The sequence below is a fragment of the Parus major genome, chromosome 2 (genome assembly GCF_001522545.3).
Source record: "Parus major isolate Abel chromosome 2, Parus_major1.1, whole genome shotgun sequence".
Classification (NCBI taxonomy): Eukaryota; Metazoa; Chordata; class Aves; order Passeriformes; family Paridae; genus Parus; species Parus major.
The window spans coordinates 44,538,262-44,555,052 of record NC_031769.1 but is presented as its reverse complement, the minus strand read 5'-3'; the positions used below and the strand labels follow the sequence as shown (position 1 = coordinate 44,555,052).

The following is a 16,791-nucleotide window of genomic DNA, read 5'->3' as shown; positions in this document are numbered from 1 at the left end:
CTTGAAATAGTGAAACACTTTATATTGCCAAGTAACTCTATTATTTATTTGATTTACACTTTCTAACTATCAAATACTTGAGCTACATCATGTAATGCCAGCAAGGCAAAATAGGATCCAAGATTTCATCCTTACAGGGGTTTAAAAAACAAACCACTACCCCCTCCCTGCCCCTGAACCAGCTTCCCTCCCTTCCTGAGCCAGCCCAAATTCTGCATATGCTGCAGTTCAGATTGCTAAATGAGTTACACCTGCTCAGCTCATCTGAAGGTGTTCCTGCAGGACCAAAGTGCTGAGCAGGGTACACTACCTGCACATTTCAGAAGGCTGGTCAAAAATGGTTCACTTGGGAGTCTTGATATTTTCACGTCCCACCGTTCTCAGAATTTCAGATGCCAAGGAAGCAATGTCAGCATGAGAGCTAGGAATTAAAAACAGTAAAATTTATTAGATATCCTCAGGAGCAAAAAAATGTTTTGTTCAAATTCCACATTTGCCTTTATCTACGCTGGAAAATTCTGCGTAGCCATTAACTGCACTCTCTAAGGGCTTTCTGTTAAGCAGTAACATGTAACCAGTGATTCTGCCCTGTAGCAAATCTTGTGTAGAAATGAATTTCAGCTCAAACTCCCAGTAACTGCTACCTCACTCAACATCCCCTGTAAAAAAAAGCAGGTAGAATTTATCATACACCCCATGACTCCTCACACACACACTTCCAGCTTGACAGAAGGATGTATTTTCACACACACACAAACAGCCCTCTGCCTGCAGCAGCACTCGGCCCAGGCAGGCACTCCCACTCCAGGGGTTGCTCACCTCCTGCAAGGAGGCTGGGGCCCTTCCTCACGTAAGGTTTTATTATATATATATCTTTTGCCTAAATTTTTCTTCTGGAAGCATGTTTTTTTTTTTTTTTCCTAGCATTGGAACAGAGGCTCTAACACTACTCTGAATCCACAGAATCAAGTCTTTCTTGGTTTTTTTTATGAACTCACATCCCTCATCTATAAGGATAGTCTAGAAAAGACATCAGCAGATCTATCTGCAACTTCCTTGATTGCTGCCAATGACAATACCTACTGGTACTACACACTTTGGGAATACAGAGCTAACCAGAAAATCCAAATGATCAGTTCAAAATACATAAGCCAATGTCTTAATACGCTGCAGTTTAAATCAGAAAATTCAGTTATCTGAAACAAATTCATCTTCCACATAGCAACTTCCTTCACCAAAAAATAAATGTCCATGATCCCACATTTTAAAGCATGGATTTGATTCCAGGTACAATTTTACTAAGCAAAATGGGTTGGTCATGTAATGCTTAAATCTGCCTGTTGCAACTAGCTCAGGAAGCATCACTGAGAGAGCTTGGCCATGCAGGGCTTCTACATGGTGGCAGGGGAGCACTGAAAGCAGCTTTCAATCCAGCCAGTGCCCTTCTCTTGGCACGTGACTGCTTGGCTGGAATCCCCCTTCTGACACACAGGAAGAGGGAGAGATTAGAAACCTGTCTGTAAGAAATGAGCAAAGCAAAAACACTCCTCAAGCAATTCAGACCAGTGGTAATATGTGGGTGGCAGGGCCTGGGAGTTTAGACTACCCCGAGAATGGCTTAGATCCAGGATCTCAGCTGTAGCTGCCTCTAAAACATTTCCAGTTCTGCAGGAGATACAGAGGCTCCTTAACCAGGTTCAAAGTACAGGTGAGGAGACCAAGTTTATCAGGTCACAGGGAATATTTTGGGAAAAATGCCACATAAGGAACTCTGAGGAGAAGGCAGAATATCTCTACCTTCCATAAATAAATGTCCATTCAGCTAAGTCTATAAAGCTTCCTAACTTCAGGCTTCCTCTGTCTGCCTGTTGCCAATTTATGCATGTCTGAATCCATTACAGCTCCAAGAACCAGGCTGAATCTCTCTCAGTCTCCTCTGGAGGCAAATGGATAGGGACATACGTTCCCTAAAGAAGGGGAGGAGGGGAAATGAAATCCACGAGTTCTGAGGGGCTCCCTTGTTGCTGTTACAGTGCAGGAGCTCAGCACAGCAGAGGAACCTGGCTCACCTTAATACATCAGAACAGTCCTCAATGGCATCAGCTGGAAATTGATCTACTGAGCATCTTGTGTTAAATTAGAGTGAGAGCTGTTTATTTGGGCTCTGTAGCATGTGCTTTTCTGCATACAGAAATGTACAGACTGTAACAGACTACTGAGGAAGCCAGAAAAGCAGAACTCAAAGACAATGACTGGGCTGTCTGGTGCATCTAATGCTGAAATGCAACAACCAGAGTGAAAGTTGTTTCTAACAGAGGAAAACCCCCTCTTCCCCCACTCTCATTTTCAGTGGTGGTGTCCGTGTCTCCCTTGGGGAGAGCTGACATTTTATTTTAGTGAGACAATTTAATGCGTCATACAAAACCCTGTGAGTCAGCAGCTGAGTGTGCGAGAGGGATGCTGACTGCTCTCAACAGGTTTGGTTAGTCCTCAGTGTGCATCTCCTTATACTTTCCACATCCCAACATTTCCTCTTCATGTCTGCCCACACCCCTCCTTCCTTCCAACACACAGTATACTCTGCCGTAACATTAAGTCTTCCCAAAAGCCTGCACTTGGGAGGACAAAGAGCACTGAAAAGATTATCTTAGTGTTTCAAAAACTGACCTCGGAACTACAATTTCTCTATGAATTTTACTTCAACCAGGAGTGAAATGAAGCCAAACAGCCCACAGCAGAAGCATAAAATTTGTTTGGAGAGGCAGAGAACAGACATTCATTCATTCACTCATTCATATGTCCAAGGGGGATTAGATAAGGGAAAGTCTATAGGAGATGAGCTAAGCTTTGGCCACTTTGTTGGGACTAGCACCTCTATTCTTGCAGAGAAGGTCATGGCATTCCCCTAAGTCTCGTGCCTCCTGCAGAAGCCACAGGTATTCTTGAACAAAAGTAGTTCTGTTCTTCAGCAGAACATTTGAAAGGAATCAGCTTGCAAGTGCATCAACCACAGCTACCTTAACATGGGGCACAAATGTTGCATTGTGCATGCAGCCCACTCTGCCAAAAACCCCTGATAGAGAGACCAAGGTTTGGAATAAAATAATAAATTTTTTAAAAAAATAAAATAAAAAATCCACAGAATCGACACATGCACAGAGCCAGACTGTGCAGCAGCTGGGGATCAAAGTGTGCCGCAGGCTCTGACAGAGAGGACTTTGGAGGACAGCAGCAGTGCAGGGAGGGGGGCCAGGGACAGAAACCTGAGAAGCTCTTACTACACAGAGTTACAGAAGACCATTGCAGACAAAAGAGAAGGCAAGCGCTCTCAGCCCTGGAAATTCCCGAAAGCCTGAGGGAACTCACCTGGCAGTTTCGGTCAGGCTCTCTAAAGCCTGGATAAGAGCATCACCATCATTCTTCAGGCTCTCTGAGTGCTTCTTGTTTGAAGTTATCTGGAACAAAAAGAAAGAACCTTTATGAAAAGCTTAGCAAAAGATTCTTCTCTGTCATTTTTGTGGGATAAGAAAGAAGGAAACCAGTTACAGCATTTATCACAACTGTAAATGGAATGTGACATTGAAGAGACCCATAAGAAAGTCCCTTTTACTGAATTTTAGGAAGAGACCATCTAAAATGTCTTGTCTTAGCTAACAATATTCACCCACGTTCTGAGTCCCTGTATGTGTGCAAATTCATATATCACAGTCTGCCAATCCTGATTTCATCCTTAGTATCAATGCAAATACAAGCCCCATTTAATCTGAATCACAGGGATATCTTGGGGAGACAGTTATTTTCATTTCTCACTCCAGGGAAAAAGTAACCAAGCTTCTACCAGCCTTCACATTAGGACATGTGGGGTTTCTCTGAGAGAAATCAGGTCAAAATCACTAAAAGTTGTCAACTGCTTATGAAAATTTTTTCTTGCCCCTCCTCAGTCATTAGGAGTGTTACCTGCACAGCACTGTCACCTACAGAGCAGGGGGCTGAGTGACCAAAGCTATTTGCCCTTTTGTGTCAAATGAATCCTGATTATAGCTGATTTTGCTGCTGGTGTGGCTTATTACATTAATCCACAATGACTGGTTTATTGTTTCTCCAGCTTTAAGTAGCACAACTACACAGCTCCAGAAAGCCACACATTTCCTGATGGTTAAGCAGGTGAACAGGAAGGTCACAACATGAAGCTTCATGCACTGTAGCTTGAACCGACACTGAATATTTGGCAGCTTGCTGAAAAGCTCTTGTAGCTCAAAAAAATTACCAAAAAAACCTGTTTTGCGTGTCAGTTCCTGCTTGCAAAGGTAAATAAATCTTGGCTGAAGAGAAAGGAAAGGGGAGGACCAGACCAGCTGATTATTTTGATACCAGAGGAGTTAGTGCCTTAAATAAGGACTTCTAATCCCAAAATCTGGCAAGGACTTGTAAGCTTTAGCATGCAGTGGCTGGCTCTATTTACCATTGATCAAGCATCTGGGCAACACGCCTTCACATCTCCCTCTTAAATCACACAGAAGCTGTATTTACAGCTGCCATCCCACCATAATTTATCAGCAGTGATTCTGCAACAGTGTCACTACATCTATAATTGTAACATCCTGTAGTTTAGCCCTTAGAGGGAACAGGGACCTGCCTGAAGTAAACCAAAACATATCCTGCATCTTGGAAAAAACCCAGTGACGCCATTACCTAAGCACAAAACATTGGTAAATCCTGATTACAGATGGTTAAACCTTTTTACTCTCTTGAGGTTTATATCTGTCCCTTTATATTTCAAAAAGCCAATCTTCCCTATTTGTTACCTGATAGACACAGAGAATGTTTTGTAATCTGGGTTCTGAATGTAAGAACACCACAAGGTATAATAGGAGCAATACAGGGAGAAAAGTATTTTCACTGCAAGACATTGTTTTCTGTTCCTAAAAAGCAGTCATACGTCTACCAAACATTTCCCTGCAATTCCTGCTTACCAGCCACTGCTACATTCCTTGCACTTTCCACATTCATGCCCCTTATTCAGTCTGCACACTTTAAATAGCCAAGAGGTCATAGGGAAGGAAGGTCACTAGGACTGAATCTTGCTCCATAAAACTACCAGGTCCAACAAAGGTTACAGATATTTCTCATTCTACTATATCCTAACTTTTGGGTGCTGACATTTGTACAACCCTCACAAAATAGCCAATGGCATCATACAAAGAACATTAAAAATACACTCAACTATAAAATCTTGTACAAAGAAAAAGGTTTAATTCTAAAATGATCTCTTTCAAACAATAACTTAGTCCAACGGAGTCATGGGGTCTGACTATAAGCCTGCCCATGCTGCAGCATGCCTTGAGTCACTATTAAGAACACATTTCTGTGCATACAATGCATTTGAATAGAAAAGATTAAAATGGCTTTATATGCACAGAAATTAGAAAAGACTGAAACAGAAACACCCATGAGATTGTCTCATCACCTCCCTGTTAGACTTCAACGTACAGAGCAGCTTTCAGCCACAAGCAATGGGCTCCCGTGGTATCCATCCACAGGGGCTACTCCCTGGGTTAACAAAACGCTTCAATAAGAACCTTTCAGGAGTAAACGTGGTAGCACAAGGAGGGAAAGGATCAACATGAGCTGCCTCCAGTCCATTTAAATTAAGTATTGCCCAAATTTAGAACACATTTTCTTGAAAGTGCCAACTACCATTTTCATCCAAGCCAAGGGGTGTTGGTGAAGAAACAACCTGTCTAGCTGGCAGTGGCACCTATGCCCCCAGAGAACTTGCCCAAACCAAACAGGGTTGCAGAGATTTATGTGGGCAGATGGGGCTTCCATACCAGCTCTTCATCACCAGTGTCCAGAAAAAAGCTTCCTATCCACCAGCAGGCACCCACTCCATGGGCCTAGGAAGAGACCACCTCTATGCTAGCAGGAAAACTACAGGCTGAATACAAGGTGAGCTCCCAGCACCCAGGTGCCAGCTCAGCCACAGCTGCCTATGGTTTTTGTCATCACTTCCATGCTCTGATCACTGGCTCTTATTTGCTCTTTATCTCAGTCTGAGTAAATCTGATTGCTGCCTGAGCAATTTGAAGGTCTCTTGCACACGACAGATTACATCCCGCTTCACAGGAGCTCATGAGAAATATTATCTGAATCATTGTTCACTTTCAAGATGAAACTTTATTCATGTTTCTTATTTAAAAATGGTTCCAGTTTCATCTTCCTTTTGTTCCATAGATTATAATAAATTATGACAGGACATAAAGCCACCATTCAGCAAAATTTGAGAAATTAATGTATTTTTCACTTTGTTATCTTCCTCTTCTACCCACCATTGCTGTGACTTTTATCCACACCAGCTCTAGTTCTCATTCATTTGGAATTTTAACAACTAGCTTAATGATCTCTTGTAATATTGCTGTTTGTTAGGGCTGGCTGCAACACAGATTCAATGACATAATCAATAGTTATTTCTTTAATTAAAAATGTAATTAAATCTCAGTTTAGTGGTACACTCACTGCAATTTAACAAGAATTTCAAAATTACTTTTCTTTATTAAGCCCACAACCATTCAGCAGCTTTCCTCTCGTCTCCTCAATCCTGTTAAACAAGAATGAGCCATAAGGAATACCATGGTTGATATGTAATGATCAGTATTTCCAAAAATTCAAGAAAACTATTCAGATATTATGGTGCTGCTAAAGATGAGTGCAGGAAAAGTTATAATATAAAACATTTCCACTGGTGTATCTACTTCACTAATAAACTAAGGAGTTTTGCATTCTTACTCTAAGAAGGGATTTTTGCAATTCAAATTTCAAGAAAGCGTAGAAACTTAAGGGCAAATTACTTCTGTTAAGGTTTGTTTCATTATGCTGAACTGCTTTCTCTGATTAGTCGTAAGTCACATTTTTTAATTTACAAAGGAGAGAAATGACCTAGGCAGTAAACTACTCTCTCAGCATGTTTAAGAGAAAGAAATCCTCCTTTGCTGAGGGTTCAAGTGAACCATGATGTCTGTGAAGTAGACTGGGAAATAATGCAAAAATAAGGCACTTTTTATTTGAAACTATTTCTTGGTTGAAGAAATGTCTTGGGAGCATAATTCAGCTTTAAGTATCATCTTCTCAAATAAACAACTGCTGGGGATGTTCACCATTTGCATTCTCAACAGATGCTTTTCGATAAGCTACTACCTTGCCTGTATACACAGATACCAGCAAGACACCTCAAAATGTACCTCTTTCTCACAAACTGTTTCTTTCTCTTTCCCAAACACACCTACTTTAACCTCATAAAGCAATGCTTCCTTACATTTTCATCAAAATTTAATATAATTAAGCTAATTATAGGTATTCAGTTCTTGCCCAGCTTTACTGGCACAGGCTGAGCAGCCACATGGGTAAGGCAGAAGCTGCTGTGGGTTGATTCATCAGAACTACCAGATACTCACAGGTCCAATGTCAGCATCACCTGAATATTGACATGTGCTATGAATAAAGTGTCACTTACCGCTTGTTGGAAGTTTTTCTGTGAATAGAACTTGTACCTTCAGCTAATTCTACAGTAAAAACAATCAGCAGTACATTTTTCCTATGGACTGAAATGCTATGTAGGACATGAAATATAATACTAATAATTAAGTTTCCAGACTAAAAAACATTAAATAATTGAGAATACTCCTATTGCTCTCTAGATGCTCTTTCAAATAATGTCTTCATGTAAGTGCTGTTCCTGAAATTTTAAATATGCATCTCAGACTCCTCATTCCTACTTCCATCTTTGACTGTCTGAAGGCACTGTCAGTAGGACACAGAGCCTTTCATCCCCAACCAAAGCTACTGTTTCAAATGTCATCCAGGCTGGTGGTGACTGAAAGTTGATGGCTGTTCACAGCTGCTCAGTGTGACCTTATTCCCATTTTTTAAGGAACAAATGTCAAGAAATATAGTGGTGTTAAAAACATTGCTATAGCTGATGTGACAGCCTGGCAAATAAGTCAATGGGATAGTAACTTCAGAAATGAGGCACAATGCCTGGGCTGGAGGGGAAAACCTTCTAGTGTTGTGACCCATCTTATGCCTATCCCAGGTCATTTAATGGTTCTTTTCCTCCCAGGCTGTCAATGCTGAACTCCTCACAAGCACTGCAGTAATCAAATAAATCATGTCACTTGGTTTGTCATTCGCAACTCACGTTGACATGGCCAGAAATATGCAGCCATTCCTTCTGAATGGAGGAGCACAATAACCAAGCAAATACTGCAACCAGGAACTCATGCAGGTGAACTAAAACTAACAGATCCATTGGCTGTGGACTTACTAAATATAAGCATTTATTTAACTATAAATTGCTCTCCAAATATATACACTAAGCTGGCAGTGCCCAGAGGAATTACAATAAATGAACTCATCATTTCCTGTGATGGATCAGGTGGATCTCTCACTTCTGCAGGCCTGCACACCCTTACAAATTTACATAGCCCTGCCTTTGTGTACCAAAGCGCCAGACCCAATAAAACATTTAGACTCTATAAAGTAGAGGCTGTGATGATGACATTTAATTATCAGCCCCCAAAGAGGAGTTCCAAGCAGGGACCAAGACACAGTGCATGAGGAGTGCTGTTGCTGAAGGGCATGGAAACCTGTTGAGAATGAAGTGACCCAAATTCACTCTCCTCTCTGGAGCTGAGGTTGCTAACACAGCCAGTGAAAGCTCACAGTCCAGACAGCACAGACCACAGTGCTTTTTCTCAGTGCTCCCATAGCAGGCTCCCAGGCTCTCTGTAGTCTTCTCCCCTTTTCTGGGCAAGTGAGGGTCATGTTTTGTTGCTGCAGTAGGGTTTCCACTGGATGGGGAGAGGCAGGGAGGTTTGGATGGTTCCCACACAGGGAGTGAATAACACAAGGACTTGGCAGGGAGGCAATTGGCAGCATGGCTCTTCAGGCTGGAGAAGTTAAACATGAACTCCCATTAACCAGGGAAGCACTCTAGCTATTAGGGCAATTTTACATCTGTGGCAGCAATTTTCCAAAATACAAAAGTCAAACAACTAAAACCAGCAACAAAATTCCCAGATATACACAGTGCTCTTTTGTGAGGCGTTTAATCTGACATTAGTTACACATGCTCTCAGCAGGTCTGTGGGATAGGACCCTCTTAAGCACTATGGTGCAGCCAATTTACAGGTTCTTTAATGAGAATTAATGGTAACTCTTGCCCGGCTGTGCTGGAACATCCAAGGGCAGTGTGCTTACAGGGCCATCATACTCTCACTAGGATAGCCACAAGTTATTTTTGCTCTTCATAGTGTAGGAGACCTAATTCTAAAAGGGTAAAAACCTTCATGGCATTGCTTCCTTGCTACTCTTCTCTCTATACATGGTTACAGCTGGAGAGAGACATAGAATGTGTGTGTGGGAAGAACAAATCAAGTTGAACAAGTTATATTTATGTTACTAATTGCCAAGTCATTTGAACAGGCCTGAGCAATGCTGCTGGACCATAAAAACAAGAAATGAAACTTACAAAAGCATGAGTGATCCAGGTGTGCTTTGGCAAGCATATTGCAGTCAGGGATTGCAGACACACAATTACAAAGACTTTGTGGCCTTCAGATCCTGCAAATACATGTGAAAACAAGCAGGTATCTGTGACCAAAAAAACCTAACCCCACACTACATCAGACAGCTTAGCTCTGATTTTAGAGTTCAAGAATCTTTTCTGTTTATGGATAAAATTCTTGTTCCACTGAAGTCAACAAACACCTTTTGATTTTGATAAGGCCAAGATTTCATTCGAGGTGTTTTGTTTTCTTCTAATTCATGTGTGTGTGTGGAGGTTTATTCTAAGTTCAAAGCCATTCCTACGGGTAACTTGGAACCGTCCCAGTTTCCCAGCAGTCTGAGCACCACACTGGCTCGAGGACTATTCACAGACAGTCAAGGCATGTCTCCTGCATGATAGATAATTGTTAATTGATTTTGGATGTTTCTTGACGCCTATTCACTTTGAGACTGTTCTCTGCCCTTCAGCAGGGAAGGCATTTTGCACACAGAGGCATGCTCTGTGATTGTTGTAAAATTGTAAAGTTACCAACTCTAAGGGGCATTGCCTGAACATTAGAGAAGATTTGTAAAACTGCAGGGTAATTATTGAACAGAAGGTACTCTCTGTCTTGTTTGATTTTCAAAGTTTGGTTTTATCGCAAGTGGTGTCCTGAACTCACTTTCAGAAATGTCTCCATAATCCAGAAAATATCCATTATTGCATTATATCCACCCTCTTTAATAAGTGAGTTTAAAATATTTGACTTAACAGAACTGGATAGGGCAGCCTCTTTACATCCATTAAACAACCAGCTCAGCACAACAGCTTTATTAGCAAAAGTAAACTGCAGTTCTATGTGGCAAAACATGGGTCAAAGGTGCTATAGGAGACTTCCACACAGGGCTGCAGTGTTGACAAGTTATGCATGCTCAGAAGCCAGCCCAACATCTATATGACATTGGAAATAAGCACTTGCCAGCCTGTTGCTGGTGATCTCATCTGCAAACAGAGGTTCATCTGTCACCTGCATGCCAACAACTGCCTGGGTTACTACTTCAGACCAATTTCGCTCTGTCCAAACAATGATCCCAGCTGGCCTCAAATATCAGCTTTAGCCAAACTGAGCCACATCCTGAGCTTACACAAAACTTGCAAGCCCTTGATCCCTCTTCCTGCAGCTTCCAAGCAGCTGCCTGTCCTCACCCTGCAGGAACTGGTGAGACCACAACTTCCCAGGTACACCTCACCCCGGTAGTCTCCTGTAATGTCCTCCTTAAAAAGAAACAGGGAAATCCACTGGAAGAATTTTTTATTACCACAGTTCAGATCCTACATTTACGTTCCTTTAGGAGCTGTTACAGAGGCTCCAAGTTGTCATGGAGCAAAGCAAACTAAAAATAGTTATGAACAAACACTAAAACAACACACAAATCCACTGCACATCTAGATTTCTCCAAAAGTTCATCATTCTCTGAATCTCTCATGTTCAAATATCCTTCATAGTCTTTCTCTAATCAGATTTTCTCCTAAAATATCTTCTGACAAGTAACTCCCAATACTTCTTAAATGTTGATTCCCATAACTCTTTTTGCAGTGACACTGTCTTTTATGGCCTAATAATTCAATCTGTGAATAAGATCCCTAAACTTTAACATCTGTCAACCCTTATGTTTCCCTGTAAAATCACAAAAATAGTCTAACTGTAAAGATTTCTTTGGAGTTATATCAAACTTTCATTGACATGCTCCATGGGTTAGAGATGACCTTCTTTACTTTCACATACAGTCTTTTCATGTTCATCTAGTACAGCTAAATCAAGATCTTTCACTCACACATTCATGTTCATGCAAACCTTCACTTTTTCTTGAGTGAACAGCCTTATCTCAAACTATGACTAGTCTTCCATCTTATTTTCTCTCCCCTGTCCAGCTGGGGAGTGATAAAGCAGCATGGTGGGCACATGGCATCCAACCAAAGTCAGCCCACTACATATGATTTGACAATTCAAATAATTTTAAGCATTTACACACTTGTAAGGGTTAAGAATCATTAGCACAAATAATTCATCTTCTCACTCTTAGGGGAGCCAGTGACACCCAGAAGATATTGGAAAGTGCTCACCTTTAAATGGCAATTGCCATGCAGAAGTATGCAAGCAGCCAAGCAATTACCAATTTAATAAATGCTGTTATGTCTAAGGGCACAAACCCTTGAACAGCCACGCAGTGATGCTCAGGTGAAATGGGCAAACCCTTAGGAATAGCCAAAAAGTCTCAGTTAACTGAGGAATTTGAAGTTTAATGCATACAGCCTCCAAAAAATGGCTAGATATTTTGTAGCCTACAGCCTGACATTGTTCCTTGTCCCGCTTTAAAATGCTCCACATAAAGATAAAAGACTTCTATGCCTTGATGAAGGCAGAGTGGTGTGAACAGTGCTGTCCAAGTTGTCTGTGCAATTAAAGTCTGATCCAGTATGCAAAATCCCTAGCTTTCTCTGAGCAGAAACTCTGTATAGCATTGATCAACTTCCATGGACAAAGAAACTAAATTAGATGGCTCATGCTCATGCTTATCATAATCTGGACTTGAACACAAGACTCCAACAATTACATATCTCTACAACTTGACTTGATGAGTTAGATTTACTATTCCATGAAAAGCAGAAATATGAGTTAAATTAAGAATTAACAGATATGATGAAAAATCCATTTGTAAAGAATAAAAAGAGTAGCAAAATCTTGTCAGAAAAATAATTCTGAATTATGATTTTGAACTAAATATAAAAGCATCAAACATTACTTCATTTGTAGCCCCTACAGACTTGATTTCCAGGGGCACATAAAACTCAGACAACTTGAGGTTTTCCTCAAGTACCAAACACGATTAGTCTTGCATATACAGGAGAAAAACAAAACCACCCCTCCTCCTGCCAAAATCCAGAAAAATGCTCTGAAGATTTTTGTTATTGGGGGAAAAAAGAATTAGTGTATTTATGCTTCATGTAAAATGAAACTAGGAATGTAAATGACTGAACAGGGATAGAAGTCCATAAAACACCAATTTCTGAGGAAAATTATGCTTTATATAATGGTTCAATTTCCATAAAATTATAAAAACTGTCATAAAAACAAATGCACTTCTGAAATCGATGCTTGCTTATTGTCATGTGACAGATGGCTCTGGCTGGCTGGCAGAGAGCAAACAGCTACCTCATTGGTTCTCACTGACCTTGGAGAGAATCATTTTAGTCTGTTTTTCATTTAACAAGTTCAGTTGCATTTATGTATCTTTACAGCAGCAAGTCAGTGATCCGTGTGTAATTACACAGAGGAGGTCAAAAGGAAGTAATAGTGATGAGCCCAACAGATGACACAGCTTGGCAATCTCAACAGTATTGCACGATGTGAAATTACAGTGTGCTGAAACACCAAATGAGTCCAGCAATACTTCTGTGCCCACAGAAACAATGAAATAGGACTCCATAACGAAAACAACAGTGGTAGTCATTGGGAATTACACTGGCCTTGAATTATGGGTTGAATAAACAGGTTGCAGGTTTCAGAACTGCCAGTTTCACTACACAACCCAAAGCCAAACAGCTGTGTGAAAACAGCCTATTTCTCACTGCTGCCCATGGCAGTATTGCTTTTTAGACATCTCCTGTACCTATTCATAACCATACTGGCCTCCCAGTACCCAAATACCAGCACAGTGATAATCGCTGGGGGGCTATCTCAGAAAGCAAACATGTTCCAAACAAATGGATAAGTACCTTCCCCCAGGAACTTGAGTCTGCAATATGCCAGCCACTGGGATAAAGACTTCTCATTCTTGGTGCTCTCCAAAATTAAGAACACATCCCATTTTTGATTTTCCTATCCCTATCGGTGTCATTAAAGAGCAGCTGTTGCAGATGGACCGAAAAATGTCAGTTGTGAAAACAGCCATCAACCAAAATGCCAGTCCAAATGTGCACTTAACACAGACACACATATACTTACAGACTTACACTACTTATTCCAAATAAACATAACAATACTTAACATAGAATGAATGGTTCAGCAGGCCAAGTTGTGAGTAAGCATTCATGGCTACTTCAGAGGTCATCCTCCCTCACTGCACCTCACACTGCAGATAACCACAAGTTGTCAGTACATTCCGGTTTTGGGTTCTGTCAACACTTGCCTGTTCATTAAGTTGTGTTTGGACTGCACACACTTCTTCATTTATGAGCTCTGCTGTTTTAGTGACATCAAGAAACAACTGATTTGATGAGTTCACATCAATTTTCTTCTCTGCCTCAACTCACACTTGGCTGACTGTCACTTTCATCAAGGACTGGCAGGGAAAGGTTCCTGGGTGAACTTTCTTAAGCTTTTCTCAGTTTGCTGAGTTTTAGCTCCTGTGCATAAGACAAATTCTTGAAGATACCTCAACATAATACCATCCTATTTTCCTTTATAATTAGGTTGCAAAATACAGATGAATATAAACACTGTGGATTTTCTTTGCTGCAACTGCAAAAACAAATGGGCTTTAAGACAAGGTTAAATGATTTCCAGCAGAAACTTGCAAGGAGAAGATAAATCACCCTTTCCTTTCAACAGAATGCTGTGCAGTCACCTTCACCTTTTCTTATCAGCTGCCATTTCCACAAATGCATGAAGTGCTCTTATTATGTTAGGATCCCAATCTTTAACCTGGCAGTCTTCTATCAACAATAGAAGAAAAAGATACAAAGGCCATGAGTCCAACATGATGTCTCTAACTAGTGCCATGACTGGCAACATAATGCTTTACTCTTAATTACAGAGGTCAGGGAAGACCAACACTCATTTCATTTAAGGATAAAACTCAAGCAGCTGGTAACTCATCCCTGGCAGTGTAAGAAAAAGGGTGATGCATGACAACTCTGCGTAACACTTGACAGAAGATGGAATGAGGGGAGTAAGACTGGCTGTGCAGGCTGTGGCCATGGCAAGGACAATTTTGTCCCAATGCAAATGCCCAGTTGTGATTGCCAAAGTGGGAAAAGGCAAGGAGGAATATACCAGTGTCAAGAAATGAGTGTAGAAATTATAAAATATCTGTTTAAATTGTTCATGTTCTCCACACAGAAAACTCTGTCTGGCACTGTTACCACAGATACTCCAGTTTATCTCCTCCATTGTGTAGTTAAACAAATTTAAGCTAAATTAAAATAACGCAATTAAGTAAAGAGTCAAGCAATCACAAGCACTTCAGCAAAAGCAGTTCAAGAGATTGCCAACTTAGCTAGAATGTGAAACCTATGTATATATGCTTTCACTACATGGTAGTGTTAAGTGGGCTGGCTTGAACCTCTGCTGGTGATTTACAGTGATCTGTTTTAGTCTGTGCTGTAAGAGATGGCAGGAGCCCATACCCGTCTGTTATCTCAGCAAAGGTAGCATTCATTTCCAACTGAGCAAGCAAAACCTTCTTCAACTCCTTTGCCTTGGTGGCACCACGATGGATTATTTTTTAATGCATCCTTATTTTTATAAAACATATTTTAATTGAGATTAGTTATGTCATCAGTTATGTTGTCCAAAAGGGTTTTATTTGGTTTAATTGTTGCAGTAAAAAAAAAAACAAACAAAAAAACAAAACCCCATGTTCCTACTGTCTGCTCCATTTTATTTTTTTTTTGCCAGTGGATCCTGTCCCAAAAGCAGGAGGGGGAGAATAAGATCCCTGTTTTAATCTCACTTGCTCTGGTTCCAAATTTAGCTGGAACAGCCAATGAAGGTGTGACTGCACAAATGCTGGCCTGAGATGGGTTTCCAGGTCTGTGGAGTAGGGACAGCAGACAGGCAGGACAGTGAAGCCGAGGCAGTGGCGGACCACACAGGGCAAACTCCACCGCTGCCACCATCTCAGAGCCTTAAGCATGACCTCAGAGACTTTCTCTTTAAATGGTAAAGAGGCAGAAAGATGAGTAGAAAACTTTCAGCAAAGTACACAGCAAAGGCAGAGTCAGTCCTGTAAACACAAAATCTGCTGAATTTCCAAAGAAAACCCTTATACTATTGGAAGTAATTTAATTTGGATTGGAGGGCTTTCTCTGGAAGACAAACTGACCGTTTCTCTTTTAACTCTCTAATACAGCAGATTGACCTTTGCATTCTCATTTTGATGCTTATCTTGAACAAACAGCCTAGAAGTCAATGTCTACTGAGAAAAAATTAGGGAAGTGACTTTTCTCTAAAAATGCAGAGCAAGTCCTCGGGAAAAAAATTAATAAATATGAGGCCAGTAGCTGTGGCTGAATGTTAACCAGCTTTGTGATGCTGTGTTTATTTTGCCATGAAATGCTTGCTGAGACAAGTTAAACTTCAATCTTGAATTACATGATTAAGTCTTACAGGGAGAAAGCTTTTGTTATCTCAAAATATGTGGTGTTTCAGTACAAGCAGAGGAACAAATGTTTTCTTATTTTATATATTTTTGCTTTTATCTCATAGGTGAACATAGTATTCAAGGAATGGATAGCACTACCAATTCTCACAAACTTTGCCCATGCAGATCAGGCAGTGAACCTCACACCTGGCTTACAGCACTGTCACTTCCGTAGTCTTGGCTTCAGCTGAAGAGACAATACTATCAAACTGTGTAAAAATCAGCTACCCACAGCCCAGCTTTCAGCCAAAATCTAATCAGGCTGTGAACTGGGTATTTTTCCTTTTCATTCTGACTTTGACTATGGAAAAAGAAAAAATCATAAAGCACTATTATTGCATGAAAGTATTCATACTAAATATGCACAGGTTACAAATAAAGTATTCTTAACTTCATAAAGCCATTTGTTTTCTTTCAGAGGTTTCAAGTGAAAATTCCTCAGACATTTTTGCTGATGTGCAGCTAATTACACCAGTGTTTTGCATTCACCCTTGCACAATTACCATTAACAAGGTGTGCCTTAAAATTAGATGTTGCAGCCCTTACACTTAACCTGATTAGGTCAATAATTTAAATATTAACAGTTACAGAAATGCAGGCAGAGGTGCTTGTTAAACAAGAAGTCATTACATACTCTTATACCGTATTCTTTTAAAAACACAGTGGTTTCAGATGCAGAATAAGCACCTGGATGCCTGCCACAAGATCCTGCCTTTTACTCCTATGCCCACCAATTTTACAAGTTTGTCCTCCAGGACAAGGTAACTGAGTCACAGTGCAAACTTAATCACGTCACAACACCAAGCTGATGTGATGATCTCA

At 40.6% G+C, this 16,791-nt stretch overlaps 1 protein-coding gene across 3 annotated transcripts in view; it reads right to left on the bottom strand.

Moving 5' to 3' along the window:
* The window catches only part of ULK4 (unc-51 like kinase 4), a 214,821-nt gene that overhangs the window by 1,699 nt on the left and 196,331 nt on the right, over positions 1–16,791 (bottom strand). For 2 of the 3 annotated variants that reach the window (XM_015617383.3, XM_015617384.3), the window contains 2 exons: positions 3,367–3,455; positions 16–421 (listed from right to left, as the gene is read on the bottom strand). In XM_015617383.3, the coding sequence (XP_015472869.1) occupies positions 343–421; positions 3,367–3,455 (168 nt within the window). In that variant the 3' untranslated portion in view covers positions 16–342. Of the gene's footprint in view, positions 1–15; positions 422–3,366; positions 3,456–16,791 lie in introns of those variants that run through there. The other variant, XM_015617381.3, reaches the window with a different exon arrangement.